The sequence below is a fragment of the Aythya ferina genome (assembly GCF_964211825.1).
Source record: "Aythya ferina genome assembly, chromosome: 10".
Taxonomy (NCBI): Eukaryota; Metazoa; Chordata; class Aves; order Anseriformes; family Anatidae; genus Aythya; species Aythya ferina.
This window is the reverse complement of record NC_140306.1, coordinates 18,896,228-18,918,748: the sequence shown is the minus strand read 5'-3', so window position 1 is coordinate 18,918,748 and position 22,521 is coordinate 18,896,228. Positions and strand designations below refer to the sequence as shown.

At 45.5% G+C, this 22,521-nt stretch overlaps 1 protein-coding gene across 1 annotated transcript in view; it reads left to right on the top strand.

Annotated features, from left to right (window-relative positions):
* Positions 1-421: 421 nt before the first annotated feature.
* WNT7A (Wnt family member 7A) overlaps positions 422-22,521 on the top strand; it is a 37,026-nt gene continuing 14,926 nt past the window's right edge. Inside the window, exons 1-3 of the mRNA XM_084531530.1 lie at positions 422-1,284; positions 2,184-2,410; positions 13,269-13,540. Coding sequence (XP_084387656.1) covers positions 1,214-1,284; positions 2,184-2,410; positions 13,269-13,540 — 570 coding nt within the window. The 5' untranslated portion in view covers positions 422-1,213. The remainder of the gene's footprint in view (positions 1,285-2,183; positions 2,411-13,268; positions 13,541-22,521) is intronic.

The following is a 22,521-nucleotide window of genomic DNA, read 5'->3' as shown; positions in this document are numbered from 1 at the left end:
GAGCGGGGATACTCCTCTCGACCGCCCCCGGTGCCCCCCCCGCCTGTGCATCCCGTGGGGCCGGAGCCGGCCGCGTCCCGCAGCCACCTGGTCCCGGCCCGTTCCCCGCTCCGCCCCTCGGGGCTCCACGGCCCCATCCCTGGCCGCGGCAGAACCGGTGGCAAAATAAGTGGGGAAGGCGCTCCAGGGGAGCGCCGGCAGCGCGGGGGATTTTCCGTGCCCCCGCCGCCGCCGGGGATGCTGCGGGTGCCGGGGGCTCGCCCCGCTCCGCCGGCTGCTCTCGGCTGGGCAAAGCCCGGGAGAGAAGCGGCACGTTGCATGCGGGGAGGCAGAGCCAGGGGAGGAGCGTCGGGGCCGGAGCGAACGCATAAAACCGGCCCCAGGTGCTGCGCAGCCCCGGGAGCAGGCGACAGCCGCGCCGTTCAACTTCGGTCCCCTCCCGGTGCCGGCCGGCGCGCAGCAGCGGTGCTGGTCCCGGCCCCGGTGCCGGTCCCGGTGCCGGTCCCGGTCCCGGCACGGCGGCCCCATGCCGCCCGGCACCCCGGGGCCAGCCGGGCGCCCCGTCGGTGCAGCCCCGGGGGCGCCCCCCGCCGCCACCCCGCGGGGTCCCCGCCGCTTGCCCCCGGGCCGTGCCCGCAGGAGGAGCCGAGCTCTCCGCCCGGGGGGGATCGCTGTGAGCCTCCTCGCCGGCAGGTGATCCGTTTGCCATTTCTTGTTACCCTGCTTCCCACCTCCCCCGCCTTTCTTCCCCCCCGGCTGGACAACTCCCTCCTTTGGAGAACACGCCCAAGTAGCTGAAGAAGAGAGAAAGGGAGGAAAAAAAAAAAAAAAAAAAAAAAAGGAGAGCGAGCGAGGGAGATAGTTAACATTGAACCTGGGGGGAGCGCCCGGAGCCGCCGGCGCTCGGGAGGATCCCGCAACCCCATACATCGCCGGCAATAAAGCGCTACGTGTGACAGGCATACAAATCCGGGCTAGAGGGAAAAAGAGCAGGCGAGAGGGGCAGAGCCGGCGGACGGGCGGTGCGGAGAGCCCCGGCCGAGGGCCATGGTGAGCGCCCCCGGGGGGTCCCCAGCGCGCAGCGGCGGCGGCGGGCGGCGGGGGCTGCGGCGGGGGCTGCCCCGCTCGGCCGCGCTGCCTTGACCCGGCGGCACCCGGAGCGCACCCCGGGCATCATTTCGCATGTTGGGCTGAGCCACGGCAAGCTGGGAATATGAACAGGAAAACAAGGCGCTGGATTTTCCACATCTTCCTGAGCCTGGGGATTGTGTATATCAAGATCGGGTAAGTAACTTTTTTTTTTTCTTTTTTTTTTTTTTTTCTTTTTTTTTCTTTTTTTTTTTTTTCTCCTTTTATAACAATTGCGCTCTCTCTCGCTCTCAGCCCAACCTGCCCAGACGTGTTACTATTTAACTCGGGAAGTCTCAAAAAAAAAAAACCACCCGATGCTGGTGATCACGATTATTTTTTAAGAGACAGGTAGAGCCCCCGCGCCTCACCGACCCTTGGGGGCGCAGCCTCCGCGGGGCAAGGCGGCCCCGGCGATGCGTGGCCCCGGCGGGGGGGACACCTGGGGGCAGGGGGACACCCGGGCTTTCGGGGTACACCCGGCAACTGGGGGGGACACCCGGGACTGTCCGTAGCCCCTTCTCCGTGCCCGGCTCGGGGTACCGCGGCCGCTCTCGTCCCGGCCGGCTCACGCAGCCACCTGCCGCTGGCGACCTCCGAGCTCCACCCCCCCCAATGCCCCTGGGCCACCGAGGGGACACAGCGGGTGCCCTCGGGTCCCCCTCAGGTCCCGCAGCATCTCCGGGCCGGGCCAGGTGCGCTCGGCTGCGGGGAAAGCGGCGCGGCCAGGGGCAGGGGGCTCGGACTCTTGCCCTCGCTCCGTCTGCTGGACGGGAGGCGAAGCCCCCCCTGCCCGCTGCCCGTGCCCGGGCACGCACCGCTGTTGCCTGCGCTTTCATTGACGAATGAGGAAGTTGGGTCCCGTTTTGGCAGGAGCCCACGTGTTCCTTATCTCTGCTCGGGCTGCGGAGGGAGAGACAGGGAGAGGGAAGAGGCAGGGGGAAAAGGCGGCTGCTTGCCGGGGGCACCTGCCGGAGCCGTCCCAGCGGGGTGCTGCCGCATCTGCCTCCGTGCCGAGCCTCCCCCCGGCCACCTTTGGTCTCTTGTCGTTGCAGGGGATTTTCCTCGGTGGTGGCCCTGGGAGCCAGCATCATCTGTAACAAGATCCCGGGGCTTGCACCCCGGCAGCGGGCGATCTGCCAGAGCAGGCCCGACGCGATTATTGTCATCGGGGAAGGGTCACAGATGGGCATCAACGAGTGCCAGTTCCAGTTTCGCAACGGGCGCTGGAACTGCTCAGCCCTGGGAGAGAGGACCGTCTTCGGGAAGGAGCTGAAAGTGGGTACGTTGCCTCTCTGCTAGCTACTGCCGGCTCTCACCTGCATGACACTGAAAAGGGGCACACGGGGGGCCACGGGGCGCTGGGAAGGGGCAGTTTGTGCACGCCGCCTGTGTCTGCATACTTAAGGATGTGAACAAGGTTAAAGGCAGCGCTCAGAGACTGAATGCTGAGCGGGGTTTGAATTACACGTCTGTGTGTAGAAACATAACAGTGATACTGCCCGATGTTTGTACCTGTTAGGATGGAGGTCCAGCAGTCACTCACCGCACAGAACAGTTGCTCTGCAGTAACTGCTGTAGTGACCCCTCTCCCACCAGGAAGAATGGGTGAGCTGCAGTTTGAGATGTCAGGGCATTTACAAACAGATTGTTCCAACTAACAGTCAGAAGATTCCATTTCCAGCTTCCATTTTTTTGCAGTACAAAGTATATTGAAATTCTTAACTAAACTGGCATCAGTAATGATGAACACATTTGAGGAAATGGAACTGAGGTTGAAACTCTCATGCCCTTGGACTGCGGAACACACAGTAGTGGAGCTTACTCAATGTTTGTTGATTCCACAGCACTTAAAGAGAAAGGAAAAGAGTTTTCCAAAGAACGGCATAACAATTTTTAGAGCCGTAGTTGAAAGCTGATCACTCACAGTACGCCGTTCCTTGTCCAGAAAGTGAAGCTGGGACCTGTGGTTTCCAGCCTTCGGGTCTCTCTGTCTCCTATAGGTAGATAGGAAAACCACGAAATCAGTCAAACAATGCTCAGTGTGATAAAAAACATGGGTGTTTCATGAGAACCCCAAACAACAGCTATGACTGGCTTCCAGCTTATGGGGAAACCCTCTGGACTGGACTGGCTTCCAGGTGCCATTTAGTTGGCACCTAGTACCCCATTCCTCACATTCTCATGGAGAGAGACGGTGTTGCCACTCTGCTTGGGAAAGCCCAAGAATGCTTGGCATTAAATGAACATCATTTTATCACGTGTGCGTGTTGATATGCGTATTTTACAATAACTTGAGGTATTTAAGGAGCAGAAAGAGAACAAACCAACCAAATTTTAAAGTCCAGTGTGAGTAACAGGTCTTTCAACACCTTTGATAATCAAACACAGTAAGTCAAGTAGGGTACGTGAAAACCACACTGCGCGACATTGTGAAACACCTGAAAATGGACCCTTTACTCAGATTAGCTCATTGTTTCTATTCCTTGATCTGGGCTGTTCCTGTCAGCAATCCATGCAAGTGTTTGCCACTTATGTCAGTGAAGAGTCCATTTGGATGGCTGACAGGTTTGGGCTCATTTAGCCTAAGAGTAACATTTCCTTAAGCACAAAATGTGAGAAGGATTTCTCCAACAAATCATAAAAGTGCAGAGTTATTGTGGTCTGTTGTATAAACATGCACTCAGTTCTTCTACCCCTCCCAAAATTGAATTATTTAGCTAGTGGGTTATATTTAGGTCCTTTTAAAGAAAGTCAATATTAAAGGAAGTAGACTTTGATCTGTCTTTGAGGTGATAACTCTTAATACGTTCTATCTACCCATTACGATGCTAAGATGGATAGCGCAAATTCATCGCTGGTTTCAGAACAGAATCAAGTGTTGAATATCATCCAAATTATAAAAGTTGTTCAAAGAATAACCAAAAACTTCAAATTTAAACAGCTTTGGCATTTACATTTAAAAATAACCTTCAAAAAATCACACAGGTTCTGAGATCAGCAATAGTATATCCTACATGCATGTAAGATATGCAACGGTGTCTCAAGGATAAAAATACTCAGGCCCTCAATCGTCATGAAATACTACAGTGTAACTGCTTGGTTCAGGTTGTCACCTTGTTCCTCTGCTTCTTGTCTATCGGCATGTACAGAGACCTAGAATATCTGACACAGCTCATCTTTCTGTGGCTGTTAGGAAAAAGCACCTTTCCTTGATTTCCCTCTCCTCCCCTAAGATCTCTGTGTAGAGTTGTGCTCTGGGTTACCATTCACAGAACAGGGACTAGTACTTGCTTCTGGTTAAAAAGGTAACACCCGCATGCCACAAAGCTAGAATACAAATGTGGTGTCCAGAAACAGGAGATCAGGCCAATATCCCTTACCCTAAACAGGAGAGAGTGTGGCAGGAAGAGCTGTATACCCTATCAGATGTGTTTGATGTTTAGTTTACAGAAGAACAAACCGGGTCACCATTAGGGTAAAGATACTGTACCCCCGCCATTTTTTTTTAATTAATAGCAACAGATCTAGCTTCTCAGTCCTCTGACACAGCGTGTATTGCAATATACTATTCAAACAGCAGTGCATTACTACTTCTATAGTCTTCAGAGGCTGCTTATATTTCCTGCTCAGTCGCATCCTTACAGTGATACTGTGGAAGCTTGCAGGGCACCTTTGTCTGGCCACGGGCGATGGAGTCGGGGGCTACATGACCTCATTCCTCTTTTCCTGTTAGGTGGCGGTGCTCGGACTCGAGCAGCACTGCTGTGTTTGCTCTATGATTAGGGGATGACTTCAGAATGACAGTAATGCGGCTTGCCTTGCCTCTGCGCTGCTGAGCGCGTGCAACTGGCAAATTCTAATATCAATTTGGGAGGATGTGCTTAAGTAACTCTTATGCTAATAGGATTTGTGTGTGTTAGCCCATACAAATAAGTTACCCTGGATACCACATATTCTTGGGAACTATTTCCCAGCCCATGATTTTGATGGCACACCAAGCTAAGTCTCTTTGAAAACAGGTTTCATTGCTTTTTTACTGGGTGATCTAGTTTATGAATGTTGTGCAAATGCACCCAAATTATTTAAATTCTCTCTTTGACACTGTGGGGTGATTCAGGAGGCCTAATTTCTCCCAGTGGCTTTGCTGACACGAGGTTGAAGGACCCTGTCACTCTCCTTTCCTCCTCTCTTTTTCTCTTTTTCCTTTTTTTTTTTTTTTTTTTTTTTTTAAACATGGCAATAGGGCTTCTAGCCTTGGGGAAACACTTTGAAGTCTGTAGAAGGAAAGCATCAAACAAAATTTTCCTTTTCTTCTCTGTAGCACGTGTGGGTACGTATTTTAACAAATTTACATTTAATCTGTCTCCCAGTGATAATATAGTTGTAGAACTTGCAATCATTTAAACTCATCCATGCTTCATACAGCCGATTCGTGATCACACACTGAGTGTCCCAACTCATTATAGCCTGCTTCCAACTAGTGCACAGCATATACACTGGTTCTTGTGTCATTTTATCCGGTTTGTCCTTCAAAAGAGAGATTCTTCCCTACTAATATGCTGTGGATATCTTATCGTGACAGCTGGTGACAGTAGTGCCAATAACATGAAGAGAAGTAACAGTAAAAATGACATCAGTTTACTCTAGGCTTGGTAATTATAGAAATTATAAAACTGCAAACAAAATTAACACAAGGATTTTTTTTTCTAGACAATTCTGTAGAAACCTTATTAATAATGTAAAGTCACAAAGAGATTTTTTAAAATAACCATGGATGATGCAACATGGCAATTATGGACACTTTTAAAACCAGACACATTTGTTACGGTGGTCAGCACTTCTGTTCCCAAAGCCAGCCGCAATCAAAACCCCAGATTTTGAAGCAAGATAGGCCGAAGAACCCCCACCCACCCCTTGTGCTTCAAGCCTGAACATCCGAGCAACCAGAGAAGCCTTTGACAGAATCAGACCATCAGACCTGGGCTCTGGTGGACCACAGAAAGAGCAGGTGCTATGGCAAAGCGCATCCTGCAGCGTGCAGCCAGGTGGTCAGCAGGAACTTCACCGGCTGTGGCAGTGATAAGCCAAGGTACTAGCAGGGCATAATTATCTCAAATAATTACTTCAGGATGCCCATACTTTTCATGGCATCTAGAGGGCAAAAATACAGAGCTGTCTTTTTGTCACAATGGAGCTTCACTGCCACTATTCAATGAGACTCATAGGAAAAAACTCCAAGTAGGAATAATACAAACTATTTGACTGCATCTCTACAAAGAGATACAGTGAAGTGGAAACTCATTTCAGTGCAGATCTCTGAGAAGAAAGGCAGTGCAGCCTTGCAGAAGCTGTCATGGACCCTGCATGGGAAAGGATGAAGGGGGTCATCTGAGGGCTTCATGAAGACATGTAGTGGTCCCTGAAGAACATTACAGCAAAACTGGTTTCAGCCAAATATTCATCCAGGTCTTTCTAAAATCCATCACTTCTTGGTTTCTTTTACATCAACAGCTTTTCAGTATAACCCCCTTAATACTTCCACCCATCTGACATTACTCATGCCAGTAAAGCTGAAAGCAAAAGAAAAATCCATGTGAACAAACTGCCCTTAAAAATTCTGAGTGCAGCAGGCAGCCCAGCGCTGTGCACTTGCCTGGACTCAGGGATCACTGCAGATGTATCCAGATGGACACCTTAGAACTGAAGAGCTTGTTAACTTTCTCTTATATGCTCCAAATTTAGCTCTGCACTGCTCACTGGTCCAAATTCAACAGTGACTTACTTTCCCTATATTAAAATAAGCGTGAAGGAAGAGGGGACATTTTCACTCTCACTTATTGAAACAAATGACTACCATCCCACAAGCCAGCCTCTAACAGGCTTGCTCAGTAGCTACCAGCTGGGAAGCATCTCCTTTGTTCATGTGCATAGAGAACGAGTTCTAGCTCGTTCTCCTGTGTAGCCTGGTCTGGCCTAGCTAACAGATACATAACACTGTAAAATCTATTTTTGTTATTGTTATAAAGACAAAAAACTTTTGAAAAGATCCCAGTACAGGTGTGTTCAAAAAGGGGTTTCCATGTTCAATCACTGTCTAGAGCTTTTTGATTTTAAGTACTGGTGTAGTCTCTTTTGTCAGGTTTTAAACAGTCTGATTCTCTCTGAATTACAAAATAGCAGACCAGGGAAATAACCACAGGCAAACCAACATGAATATGCTTGTCGTTTTCATATTGCACATGCTCTAAGTGGTGCTGCACTATGCAGCGTGGCCAATATCTAAAAGAGAGAGCGATAAATTCTGATCAGCATTAAGAAAACCCTGAGATATACAGAAAAGAAATACTGCTGTAATTAACAGGAGTCTTGTTATCTACTCAAATAGGGCAAGCATTTGCATTTCTGTGCTAAGTTTCCAACTCTTACAACCACTTTTCAATGTAAATATCTTGCACAAGAACAGTTATTTGCAGGCAAAAGAGAGGCTAGGCTGAAATATGGCCTGAACATCCAAAACCCAGCATGCTGCTCTATGCCAAAAAGTCAATCTTTCTAAGCAGGGACTGTCACAGTAAGATAAAACATTGCCCCAAGGTCACTGTAGTTGGAATTCCCATCAGAAGGTTTTCATACCTGCCTTCAGATGTGTCTTGTGAGTACATGTTTCAGAGAAACAAAAAGATTACATTTCACTAGAGAGATAGAAGAGCTCTCTCCTACTGCAGGGTCAGTACGTGGGCTTTTCCGAAGAAACGCACTGGCATGGAGGGATCAAAGCCATCTGAAAAGGGGAAACCATCGTTTGAGCTCCAGAATACTTACTCTGATTTTTTTTTGCAGTGTATATACATTGAGTAGTAACTTTACAAGCTTAAAGAGGGTATTTAAAAAAAAAAAAAAAAAAGTCACTATATCTGGGCTGCTTTCTGTTTAAGAATGTCCTGTGGTGATGAAACAGTGACTAACCCCTCAAAGTCTCAAGTGTTTTTAGAGCAACTCTACTAATTTAATGTACGGGTGCTAATCTTTTCAGAGAAGGTACTTCCATGTTTTATAGGGAACAGTCGTTTTTGTTTCAAGACAGTACGAACCCCTCAAAGCTCTGAGCCACTACAGGAGGGGGGAGAAAAATGGAAGGGGGATATTTCAATGATTTTTTAAGCAACCATTTTTATTAATCACACATGCTAGGTTAAAGAAAAATTACAAAACAAAACAAAACAAAAACCAACCAACCAACCAAACAAAAAAACCAGTCTCCAAATTAAAAACAACTCCAAGACCATACATAGTCTACCAAGAAAGGAGACGGCACACCCCAAAGTAGGCAGAGGAAGAGTTCTGTTCTTCGTTCTAACTCGGTATGAGTTATGACCTCTACAGAGGGATGTGAAGTAATGCTAGCTGTGGCACATAATTGGCAAGGTACGTTGTATTTTCCATCTTTATATTTTCACAATCATATTTCAGCTCATGTCACTGCAGATAACTCCCTCTTTGACCCTTTGGCTTTAAATAGCAGAAAATATAACCCAGGTTTTCAGGTGAGATAAATAGAAATTTGTCTTTTTCATTTCACAGCTCAGTCAATTTATGAGAGGGGCCAAGCTGTTTAGCAACATGCTTAGATCCTGAGAGGTACCAAATGGCTGAACACTTGTTGCCTTCCTGAAATCAAATCTGCTCTGTATCTTGCAGGCTTACACCCTGTTTCTGATGCTCCACCAAGTTATTTTGCTTCTTCTTAAATCCAAGTTCTCATTTGTAATCAACACGAACAAAGTTTTTAATAAATTGTTGACATTTTCAGATTAAACTTAAAAAAATTAAGGTGGCTGAATTAATACCAGGATGCAGAACCCTCCTTGCAGCCAGTACACAGGTACTTGCTGACCAGCCAAAGCCCAATCCTGCCAACACTTAAACACAAGAGCAAAGATGTTCACGTGATTGCTTGCAGGATTAATGCTCCAAGCTATGTATGAGTTCCATATTGTTATGTTCAGTGACAGGGGAGCCACCTGTGCTGGTAATATTTATGTTTTCACTTACTTGTGATAATCTTCACCCTTGCCCTCTGACACCCCGTGGTGGTGGCTGACAGTGCAGATCTCAGTGAGAGCACTTGGGATTGTCTTGTGCTACCCAGTGCAGGGGCTAAAGACAGGACTCAGTGCTGTGAAGGACGATTTGCATGGGAAGAATGGAGTTGCAGAGCTGCAGGAAGTCAGGGATGCCAAGCTACCCACCATCAAAGCAAACAGAGCTGCAATGCACTGCTCCATGGGGGAGTGGGCATTTTTTATTTATTTATTTTATTATTACTTTTTTTTTTTGCCATGGACACAATGCATACATTATGTAAGTCCAGAAAAAAATAGAAAGAGCAGGGAGATATTTGTGTCTGACCCGCCAAGAAAAGCCTTTGTGTTCGTCCAGCACTGAAGCACTTGTTTAGACTGCTCTGGATGGAGGAGCAGAGCCAGGCAGTTGTCAGTGCCCACACCCTAATGCCCAGCCAAGTGCTGAAGGTGGCACTGGTGGCTTGGGAGCAGGGGTGCCACTGCCCTGCCAGCCCCAGCGCACCGAGCTTGAACATCACTTCTGCTAGCCCAGTGCTTATACCTGGGCACGCTGCCGTGGTTGGAAAGCCCTGTTGGATCCCCAGCCTTGTAAATAATGGGAGCAGGCTTTGAGAGCCTGCCAGCTCCCATTCCGATGTCCCTAATGCTTGGAGTTCAGCTTAGGGCTGTGCTCAGCCTCTGCTCAGTCCAGACTATGGAAAGGCCGTGTTGTTTAGGAGCTGAAGGCACAGCTCTCACAGATGGGTTTGGGGATCCCCTTGTTCCTATTTGCTTTCTCTGTCTTTTCATCAGCTGCTGCAAGGCTGACACTAGAGGTGTGATACTGCCCAGCACTTGTGGAGTATCAGCAGGGTTCACCCTGCAGACAGCAGTGCAATAGAAGGGGCACCTGTAAATGAGTTGCACCTCCATCAAATACCAGGGGAAGTACACATCACAGTTCTCACACAGGTGTAGCCACCTCTCACCTTCCTCCACATCTCCTTTACATCCCAGGCAGCCATCCTGCTTCTTTCTGACAGTTTTACCCATCACAAGTGGTTTTAGGTGCACCCTTGTATGGCACTGGCTGGAAAAGCCTTCACAATGCACTTACATTGAATCAGCATCTAGGATCATGGTGTGTACCGATCCTCCACAAAGATAAACAGATCTGTTGTTATATGCATTTTGAAATTATTATTTACTTTCTAAATTATTTTTTAAAATAATTTTTAATCCTTCAGGCACTTCAGCTGCCTGCTGAAATCAGAAGAACAGCAGTTATATTTGTAATCTAAAAGTGGCAGGAAAACACACGTTTTCATGTTTTCCCCATTTTGTTAAAAAATCTTATACTGTTTTGGTATCTAAAACGGCGCCAAAAAAGATGTTCATAATGAACTATGCCTACCCCTACCCTACGTGCTGACACTTGTGTGAGCTACAGAAGCTTAAAAAGGTGAATCATTTATGGAAAGCAGATAGCTTAATGCAGACGTGACAAGCCTGTGCCACTTTATCAATACTGCACAAGTGCCAAGGTGCTTCCCACCTGGCTCGACTCCTCCAGACTCTTGCTTTGTTTACCTTGCAATCTACTAACTTCTAGTTTGGAAAAGCTGCCACACTTTTTCCTCAAGCAAGACCAATTTATAAAGTAAATTGTGAAAATATTTTAAGATCAAGCTTGATAATGAATTCTGTTCCTGTCTGTGCTGTTTTTATATCCTCTATATTACATTTTGCTTCCCTCTAAGAAAAAACCAGCAGCTTCATATTTACAATGTAGAGACTTAAAATAGTCTCCCGATGTTTTTTTACTCTCTATCTTGAAAACAACTTGTGCTAGATTAGAAATCATCTATCTGAAGGAAAAACAGAACGAAATGCAAATTTCTACTTATATATATATATACATATATATATATATATATATTTTTTTTTTTTGGTGCTGTCCCACTCTTGCTACTCCATGAGACAGAAACCTGGCATAAAGCATTGACTCTTCAGGGAGGAACCCTCTGAGTGGAGAAATTGGGACTACTTATTGCACCCTCCCCTGTTTATTAGGGCATTTTTCATAGTGCTGTACTTAAAATAGTGAGGATGTAGTTGAGGATAAGTTGGAGAAGGACGACTAAAATGCCCTAGCTGGTCCCTGTGGATTCACTCTGGGCTGCCTCTGGTCTCCCCATGCAGCTGGCACAGGGGCACACAGAGTACTACTCGAATACACTTAAAGCCAGTGATTTCTATCCCACATGCAGATTTTCATATAACCCCCTAGTTCTATAAAGCCTCATATACAAAGTCCACAGTCACAACAATTCAACATTTTATGACTGATTTTTAACAAGGGAAATCAAGAAATCCTTTGAGAGCATCTAGTTCTTGACTACAAGTTCCATTATAAGCACAGTGCATAGCGGTGTAAATGGGAATATTACCTCTGCCAATAAAAGGGCACGAAGTTGCCTCTTAACAGATTTTGAGTGTCATTTCTTTTCCATTTTACTTCCTTGCCATAAGAAAGTGAATATTTTTCATTAAAAGAACCTTAATGACAAGTACAGAAATTCAGAATTTCATATATATGAAAGGTATGTGGCCGATAATGAAGTGGTTGTAAGATTTCTTTTCTGAGTGATTATTTTTGGTGAATTCCAATAAACAGCAGAAATGTGCTTGTGCACGGATAGCACACTACTGCCAGCAGTTGAAGTCTGCCAGAACTCAACTGGCAGGTGTTTGGAGAAGGGAAGCTGATCTTCCCTTTGCCCTGTCCTAATAAGAGGCTGATCCTGACTGTATTGATAGCCATTGGAGAAATAAGAGTAGGGGTAGATTCTTAGCCTGTGACATCTGGCAATTTTCAATGGGCTGTGAGATATCCATTAGCAACCTTTGCAAACCTTGGTGTGTTTTGAATGGACCCTCTCTGAGCAGAACAGCTTCCAAAGGCCTCACAGATCCCATAGGCTCCACACATGGGAAGTCCACACACCAGAATGCATGAAAGCTTCAAGAAAATCAATTAAATCATAGACTTAAAGTGAGAATCCCTCCTCCCCCAAACAAATGCACACCTGCCTTTATAGCCATATTGCACAGAATAATACTGGCTTAACCACTTCCTCATGGCCCTCTGGTGAGGCTGTTACTTCACCTGGATTTTGGCATGATACTTACAAAAGGTCAGGTCTATTATTTTCCCATACTTGGAAAAATTCTGAGATAAAAAAAAAAAAGCTATTTCCTTGAGTCTGTGCAAATGTCAGTGTTGAAAACAGTGTCATATATGACTTGAAAAACATGCTTCAGTTGAGCTAAAGTATTTTCAGAAAAATATTTTGAAAAATATTTTCCTGTAAAAACAATTTTAGTGTAAAATTAAATTTCTAAACAAAGTCATATTTCTGAGCTGATTTTGAACTGATTTTTGGAAACTGGTTGTTTTAGCAATTTCACCCCCCAGCTCCACCTATTTTCTTCTCTTTCCTTCTTTCTTTCCTTCTTTCTTTCTTTCCTTCTTTCTTTCTTTCTTTCTTTCTTTCTTTCTTTCTTTCTTTCTTTCTTTCTTTCTTTCTTTCTTTCTTTCTTTCTTTCTTTCTTTCTTTCTTTCTTTCTCTCTCTCTCTCTCTCTCTCTCCCTCTCTTCCTCTCTTTCTTCCTCTCTTTCTTCCTCTCTTCCTCTCTCTCTCTCTCTTTCTCTCTCTCTTTCGTTCGTTCATTTGTTTGTTCATTCGTTCGTTCTCCTTGACCTAAAGCATTTGCCACCTCTCCTTTGTTATGGATAGTTTAGTTTGACTACTTCTAATACCATTTGGAAATATATACATGAAGTTGTCTAAATAATATTTTATCTCCTACTGCCTCATGGAGAGCTATCATTCCAGACAGTGAACATCCACAAAAATCAATACTTAGAAGAGTAGAGACCTGCTTATGCTTGCAGATTTACAGCACTTCTAATAATAGCCTTCTGATGTTTGCACTGCAGGAACTTGCCTGTCTTTTTCTGACTCATGTCACCATGCTGCACCATGCATTTACAGCACTGTTTTAATTTCAGGTAGCAGAGAAGCGGCGTTCACGTATGCTATCATTGCTGCTGGAGTAGCCCATGCGATCACGGCTGCCTGCACGCAGGGAAACCTGAGCGACTGCGGTTGTGACAAAGAAAAACAAGGACAGTACCACAAGGAGGAAGGATGGAAATGGGGAGGCTGCTCTGCTGACATCAGATATGGGATAGGGTTCGCCAAAGTCTTTGTGGATGCCCGGGAGATTAAGCAGAATGCGCGGACGCTCATGAACCTGCACAATAACGAGGCCGGGCGGAAGGTAAGTGCCCCGCTCCCTGCCGCGGCCACCCGTGGCCTGGCACCGGGCCGGACCCCATGCCCTGAGCCAGCGCCAATGTCCGCACGGTACCGTAGGCAGTAGGCACCTTTGGAAGTTATACACGCTTGTTGGGCCATCTATCCGTCAAATATTTGTCTAAATGTTATTCTTTGCGATTGTAAAAAGAAAAAGCAAACAAACATTTTATCTGGAAAGCGAAATGGTTCTGATGACAAAACACTCACCTGCTACCGTGTGGGTGAGTGGGATTCCCGTCAGGTTCAGACATGAACTTCTCACTCATTTGAAAAGGGATCATTTTCAACCCAACTGTTTAAACCTCGTTCTTTGTGTGAGGACTACCTCTACAAGGAGAAAAATACTTTAGCAAGCTGACTGCAGACTGACTCAGTGTTAGGCACGGGGCTGATCGCTTCGCACGGAAGCATTCCCGCCCCTTCCCCATGCCTGGAAGCAGGTAGCTGCGAGCAGCTACTGCTGGGGAAGACGGGTTCAGCAGCCTACAGTAGACACATTTCCTGGTGGCTCTGGGAACCAGCTGCACCGGCTTTCTGGTCAGAGGCTTGCTGATGGTCGGGGTGCTGCTCTGAGGCATGCAGGTTGGGCTGTGCTGCACACCTCGTGGCAGCACCAGGGCCGGCGGCTCTGCCTTGCCCCACCCAGAGCAGCCAGGCAATGGCTGCATCCCTGTCCAGCACGGCCTTGAGCAGCGAGCATGGGAGTCACCCTTTGCTGATGGCATCTCCCCAGTGAGCGCGCTTCCTCCTGCTCTCCTAGCTCTCCATTCTGCCTTCGCCACTGTTCGCAGTCCTGTGCATTAATCCTCATTGCAGCATTATGTTAGTGTGACTTAGAAGCAAATGGGAGAAGGAAGTTAGGAAGAGCCATTAATTTGTGGATACTATTTTTGTTGTGGTAATTACCTGTAGGCTCTGAGACATCTCCACTTAGGTTCATGTGCTGCAGCCAAGCAGATGGTATTGGAGAAAAGCCATTTCCAACCCAAAAAAAGACTAACCTTTTCTTTTTTTGTTTCATGCCACGGTAGGAGTTTTATAGGTCAGATTATGGATTTTATACTGCCCAATATCCCAACTGCCCAGGTCTTGCTCTCTGGTGCAAACGTGGTACTTCAAAACTGTAGCAGAATTAGCACTGAACTCTGAGCATAACTCAGGGACTGACCTTTAATATTTGTGAATCAAATTATCTCAGACTCACTGACTTTATTACTTGGCTTCTGGTAGCACAAAGGCGCATACTGAAGAGCCTGGTAGGACATCAAGGCCCACAGTCTGCTCTGCTAGACAAGTACAAATCCACAGGAATGAATAACAGCATAGGAGTTTCACCTTTGTGGGAGAGCTACTTTCCTGAAAGGTCTGGTTTTATTTGGTAGGTGACGTCAGTAAAACATTCCCAAGAAATGACACACCAGCCTATGAGGACTGCAAATACAGATGGAAGTAGCTTCTGTCTTGGAAAATTATTTCAAATGTGATGCTCAAAGATATAGACAAAAAAAAAAAAAGTTTATTTTAGTATTTCATTGTGTCTTTGGCTCCATTATCTCCCATGTATGGAGTAGGGTGGAGGAGGCCCTGGAGGTGGCTGGTGGGAAGGCAGAGTATTCAGCAGCCTCCCTGGAGGACGTGAGCTCCTTGTGTTTCTCACCTAGATGTGCACAATTTGCTGTCCTAAAAGAATATGCCTGGAAGATTCAGCTCTGCGCATTGTTATCTGGGAGAACAGTGGCTGTGCTATCTCTGGCGATCTGCCATTTCTCCAGCAGGCTCAGGAACTGTTCTGATCTAGAGATATTTCTACGCTTCTTCCTGCATCCCTTACAGAACAAAATTACTGATCTTTGTTCGAACAAATCTCTGTTGGAAATCTTCAGGGAAAAGAAAGAGTAACATGACTGAGAAGAGGCATGTTACTCCACCAACCTGCAGAGAATGAATAAATGATGTTTTTGCTAGAGACATTCCTTTCAGGCTTCGCTCTCATGTGAAAGATCATACTATTTACAGACAATTGGCAGAGGGAGGCCATTACAGATATTTGGCAAGCTGGGTCTCACAACCTAACCCTTTCACAACAAAGACTGTCTTGTTTTGAGGTGGTACTCTCCCTTTTGGAGCAATATGGATCTTATCAGCCTCTGCACAATCTATTCTTGGTGGCTTTCCTCTGGGCTATAAATTCTTGTCTAGTTTTACTTGCCCATGGCTAGGTTTTTGATGATATTTATGCACCTAGGAGACAGACTGGCACCTATCGGGCTTCTAAAAATAAACTGGATATTCAGTTCTCATTGATTTGTTATCTTCACCTGTAGGCACCGCTACTTTGTTCAAAAGTCTGCCCCTTCTGCTTCTTTGGTCTTGAAATGTGAAACAACACCCTGTGCTGTGCCCCAGTCCCCCAGGTGCTCACAGCTGACCTGTGAAAAGGTACTTTTTAGAATGACTCTAGATGCAGGTAATTCAGGATGCACCCTGGTGAATCAAACACATATTGGTATCTAGTAAACACCAGTCAATTCATCTGTCCCATCTTGGTGAGCAAGAGATGACAGACTTTACTCTGCAGTAGGAGATGGTCTTGCCAGGGAAACTGGGCATGGGAAGGACTTCATAGTGTAAACCAGCAAAGAGACACCAGGAAGAGCAATCCAGACTTTTTGGAGGTCTCAATTCAAGACTTTCCACTTTAATAGTCTTATTTTACCTCTGCTGTCCATAGTGTCAACAACTGTCTCTCTGAACCTACTGAATACCTGACCCTGGCAGAGCAACAACATGAGCATCTGCCAGCTCCGAGAAGTTAAATGAAAATTAGCCATGTCAAGCGTGGAGGATTTTAGTGGCCATTGGTGGAAAAAAACAAACAAACAAACAACAAAAACCAAACCAAACCAAACAAACAAAAAAACAAACATGTGGCTTTTCCCTTTCCTGAAAGCCTTCTAGAGTAATGCTGAAAATGTGCTGGTGCACACGCTCAGGAGGCAGCGAGCTGGGCTCCCACCTGGCTCAAAGTGAGCAGTGTCAGCACCCCCAGCAGCTCTCACAGCCAGACTAGGGCCAGAGGTGCCAAAGGCTCCTGCAGAATGAGCACCCTTGGTGCCTCCACTGCTGGGGTGAGGCAGGTAACAGTTTTCCTTACTGTTATAAACCAGACGGGGCTCTAGCTCTCCATTTCTCCCCGTCTAGGGCCAGCTGCTCTCCCCAAGCCACCTGGGCTCTGTTTTGTAGCACATACGCATGACTTCAGACTTCCCCAGCCACTGGGACGGGAAGGGGCAGAGTTCAAAGCAGGGGTTGCATACACCCTACAGAACTGGCCGCAAGCAGCCCAAGAAGCCTCACATCATTTGTCAAACCTACTGGAGAGCTGCTATTTCTGACCTCCAGAAATGGAGTCTATGGTGTCTTTCCTCTTTGAATTAGTATTTCCTGAAATGCTGATTCACTGCAGGAAGAAGCAAGCAGTACAGGGAGAACAGGAGGAGAATTCATAATAGCTGGGTCAGAAAAGAGAGATAAAGCCTGAATTAATTTAAAGGCATAATCCTGATTTGCCCTGCAAACTTCCATGTGAGGGGCTATAATTGCAAGACTGAGTTGTCTGTTAGCAAATTTGTCTTCTCAAGTACAAAGTTAATTAAATTACTGTAAGTAACACAATAACGTATGCCTGAGAGATATTTATGCTCCAGGAAATAAAAATGTTATTCTTCCAGTTATTCTGTTAAAATAGCAAAGCAGGTACTGAAAGGCTCTACCTATTTTGGCTGGATACTTTTCATTTTGACAGCACGGCAAGGTACATGACCAGATTGCTCTCTCCTCTCTTTTCCTCTGTGACATTGAAATTCCACGAATGGCATCTTGCATCAGCGTTACATCATATTAAGTATAATGCAATATTATGAGTCATTGTTATAAATCATGGGCACAGGCTGCATTAGAAGGCTTTTGCAATTCAAGAGCACATCAAGGTGGATTTTTATTCAGCATCTCTCTTTGGAGGCATACATAGGTGCACTAACTTTGCAATGCATCTTCACCCTCTGAATCTGTAGCATTTCAGCTTTCCTGTTCAGCTCGATGGCTTGTAGGAGTGCCAAACATGCCTAACAGGGTTGCTGCAAATACCAAGCAAAACTACCAGAAACCAGAAGGTGTTTCTAAAGTGGAGCAAGCAATGGTCATAACAATCTGAAGTGTTTAGTATTTTATCCTTTAGGGAAGGCTACAATAATGTTGAGGTGAAACACGGGCACTTGGAAAACATGGAGTTCAGGAGTTTTACCAAGCCATTCTGTAAAGCCTACTTTTCTGATGCTCAGCCTTTTTCTTGCTAGCATCCCTGACCTCAGAAGTAGATTGCTGCCACAGAACTTCCCTGCTTGCATAGTGTGAGATCACCACGCCACTGCAAGAATTTAACTGTCCTCTAGAGGAGACAGCTATTTCTGCTTCAGGATACGTTTTCCTTTAACTAACCTATTAGCCTGACGACAAGAAGCAGAGCAGAACACAAGCTCTTGCAGATGAAACATTTGAAAGGCTGTAAGCGCTGGCACACTAGAAAACAGGCTGATAAAAGAGGCTACCAAGCATTTTATCATTTTCCTGAGTATAGGAGTGAAATTCTGGGGGTTTATTAGTTCTGCCTGAGTTAAGCCTCGATGTGCATGAAAACATGGCCGTGCTCCTGCTGGTGCCCAGGACTGGGTCCAGCAGTGAGGGAGGGCAGCCTGGGGCTCTGGGCTGTGTCCAGGGCTGGTTCCAGCCTCCTGGGGGCACCTTGGCAGCCCGGTGGCTCGAGGTGGGAACTCTGTTCCCAGAAGACAACTAGGGATGCTTAATGCCTGGCTAGTGCAGTGCTAGCAGGGCACGGTCAGTATGCCAGGAGGACACAGTCCCGCAGTAGAGCCAAATGATTCCTACTCACATCCATACACCAGCTGAATTTGGCCCCAAGCGATTTCTGCATGCAGCACAACAGGCTGATAGTAACCAAAACCATGCACTTCTGTATTCAGCTGCCTCACAACTCCATCAGAAAGATTGTCTCTAATGGCACATACACACCAGAATAAAGCTCGCCCGTGTCTGGAGCTGCTGAAAATTACCATAGACTCCAGAGAGTCTAGGAGACCAGCTTTGAGCAGAACAGAACTGGGTGAGGCTGCCCTGATACTCCTGGCACCAGCAATCAAGTGATATTATAGCATCAGCAGCACAGCCACGTTTCTTGACGCCCAGAACCTAACAGTGCCCTTGCAATCATGCTTATTATTTTCCAACTCTTTTTCGCTTTTTGTTTTGGCACAGCCATAGAAATGTTACTGATTTTTGTATTCAGAAGCTTCTACTTTTTAATGCGAGAGATGTTCTTTAAATGCAAAACTGATGAATGATTTTCCTCTTTATATTTGGATACTAGCCTCTACTGAAATGATTGCAGCTGTCGTACATTCCTGATTTAGAGTGGCTAGAAGTTGGAAAGTGTTTTTCAGGAATAACTTTCCTTGTCTAGTCACAAGTTTGGATCCTGGAGAATGAAAGACACCCAGGGCTGGTTGTGATGCCCATGTAAGAGCTTGTTCATTTACATCCAGCTCCTCTTACTGCTCTCTCAGTGGATCTCCAGCATCAACAGGTGTGTTGAGTACATAACAGCAACATACACAACACTTAGCACGGTGCTGCACCTGCAACATACAACTGCTTGAGCACTTTTCAAGGTTTCTTGCCTGAAGAAAAGTCCAGAATTAGGCTCCCTTAGGCAGAGGAGGAGCTCAGACTGTCAGTGGGTAGATGCCCACTGTTGTTACTGGCAGTGGTACATCTGACAGACTTCAGCTACAGCTGTGTTTAGTCCTCTGATAGATGAGGCTGCTAGACACCTTAACATGGAGCTTGATGGGGGATAATGGGGCAGAGCAATGGCACAAATAAAGAGAACAGTCAGTAACAGAGATGATGCCAAAATCACCAGCAAAAATAATCTTCAGCCAATGCAACACACAGCACTACTACTCACAAAGCAATAGCAGTCTTAACAACAGCAACCACAAAATGCTGCTCCACTGCTAAAATGTCACACAACATCTAGAAAATCTGATGTTAGGTGCTCCAAACGTGTCTGTTTAGAAGGTCCTAGTAGCTAGCTTAATTAAGCAATACAACATTTTGCCCAGATTAGACCAGAAGGAGAAGGCTTAGGAGAAGGTTTGCACAAGTGGCCTGCACATGTGGCCATGAATGGAAGCAGTTAGTAAAAAAGCCTGCAAAACATTGCAAACTAACATGGTTGTAAGGTACAGGCAAAGGGAAGTGCCGTCCACTTACAGAGCACATTATCTGAGGTTGCCCAGTCCTGTCCCACCCTATGGCTGCTCCTGTGTGTCACTGCCCTCTTGCTCAAAGGACCTTCCTACTCTGTGAGCACCCCAACCCCAAGGCCTGGCACCGCAGCAGGGGTTTGGTGCAATTCAAAAAGGCAAGTTAGCTGCAGCAAAGTCTTTCCTGGCAGCTTCTTCACCATGCCTTTGCTGGGGGGAGTGGGATTTCCAGAAAGGCCAAACACTGAATTTGGAGGAAGTCCAGCTCCCTGAATGGGAAAACTCCCATTGAGGTTGGTGGGAGCACAGGACAGAGTTGAATGATTACAAAAATTGAATCCCTACTGGGTGTTTGCAGGGCGCGACAAGATGCTGCTGGGCAATTTTGCTGGGTGTGAAAAAAAAAATACACATCTGTGCACTCTTACAGTATTTTGTTTGTATTTGAAAGGATCAAAGTTTTATTTTATGGCTTTCCTGTGTTTTTTAGATAATAGTCTTAAAACAAGACCAAACTTGAGAGACAAGCTCTGCATCTTCTCAACAACCCAGAGTAAAGATAAAGGGAACATTAATGTTAGTCTAAATTATGAGAGGGAATTGGACTGCACAAGAACTGTAATCCGCAAGAAGGAATTTTCATTCCACTTGTCCTCCACTTTCAGCTAATCAGAAATTGTGATACATGGTCCTACTTGTATTTTGGCTTTTAACTCCCTCTTATATCTTATGTGGTTGAAAACTGAATTCCTGATTTACGCTGAAGATTAGGGAATGATAAATGCTATCACTTACTTGCAGTTGCAATTTTAGAGGATTCTGACATTATAGGCAAAACACGCATTTCATGTATATGATTACCAGAGCTGACAATCCTTCATGCTGCTGACAAAGATAGCTGGGACTGAGGGCCAGGGTCTGTTAATAAATAACAAAGATCTCAAATTCCAAATTTAGTGTCATCCACCTTTTAGAACTGAAATAATTAGATGTTTGCTCTAATGATTAATTTGCTCAGCAAAGCCACTGAACTGGGCCCACATTTTTGGACATTTTCTAAGGTAATTCAGTCTTTCACTTTGGACAGTTAGCAACATTTCCTACTGTGCATACACCTGTCATTCAGAACTCAGGAAGGAACATCATCTAGACAAAACAGTTGCTGTATAAGTTATTTGGGTCTCCCTGAAAGACTCGCACTGTTTGTAGCACCTTTGGTTGAGACCTTTGGTAAAGCCTTCAGTCTATCACGTTGCAGAACAAAGCCCTCATTTCTTAACAAACATACTAATTTGAAACAAATGCAGTTGTCAGAGTAATAACTTTAAAGCAAATACTTGCTGTGTTTGAGTATTGTAAAATTTACGCTGATCATGTAATAAAAGTCACGACAAAGAGAAAACACAGCATCTATTGGCCTGAAGTCTGACCCGTGAACACAGCTTTTTTTCCCTGTATTATTTAACTTGTATTTTTCAATGTTTTACTGAGAAATTAAATCAGAACCCATTTAAAAAAAAAATTCATGACTAGATGTAGGATTAAGTTGTTGACAAATTTTCAGAAATAGCTGATGAGCACAGTTCTGCTGCTCCTGTATTCACCAGATGACATCTGTCACACTTCAAATTTAATTTTCCAAATCTAAGACTGATTTACTTGCATAAAGCTGGACACTTCTGTCTGCATATTTTAGACATTTAAAACCACAGAAAACAGTCACTGGCCAAGTTAGCAAGACACTAAAGGCCCAGCAAGGCTATTCACTAAGAACAATCTTCATACACAAGCAAACAGTGTTTCTGCTACACAAAGTTTACACTGAATTATGCTGGAGAACTTGCACAATGCAGTCTCATTCATTGCATCTCTGACAAAGCATACCCATTCACACTACACAGCTGTAGGTTTATGTGGTTGCATTTCTGTGACCCTGCTGTGTCAATGGGGACAGAAGCTGGAGTCTTCTGTACTTAACAACCCATACCTCTAGAGTGCAAGCTGAAAGTATCTGCAGGAACATTTCCAAGAGCCTTGCAGTGATGAGTCAGTAACATAAACTCATATAGCTGGGCTAAGTAAAGACACTTGGAACAGTGCATAGGACAGGTTTTGGTAAAGATGGAAGTTAAACCAAGGTTTGGTCCAAATGTTATATTAGACACTTGGTGACAGAAAACTCTGAAGTTACAAAGCCCTGAAACAATCACCGAAAGCAATAATTGCTAGCGTTTGCTGTACAAATGGAACAGACTTTTGCTTTAATGGAAAGAACTTCCAGGTATTTTGAAGTAAACAATTAAATAATCGATTAAATAAAGAACAACCTTTTAGTCCAAGGACACAAACAAGGCCTGTTTTGGTACTGGAAGAGTGTAGCATGGATCTATTAAAGGATGAGGGTTTCAGGTAATTGCAGAGAGGATGCTTGGCTCTGCATGGTCAATTAGTGCCAAAAGGCACTAGTATTCATTTGCATTAGAACCGGTTATCGAAATGACCCTGAGCCTTCTGGTACTTAAAAGTGAGCTGCACCTAATGGACTGCATTTGCTCCCCTGGGACAGACAGAAGGAAAGCATCAGTATTTGCAAACTTGA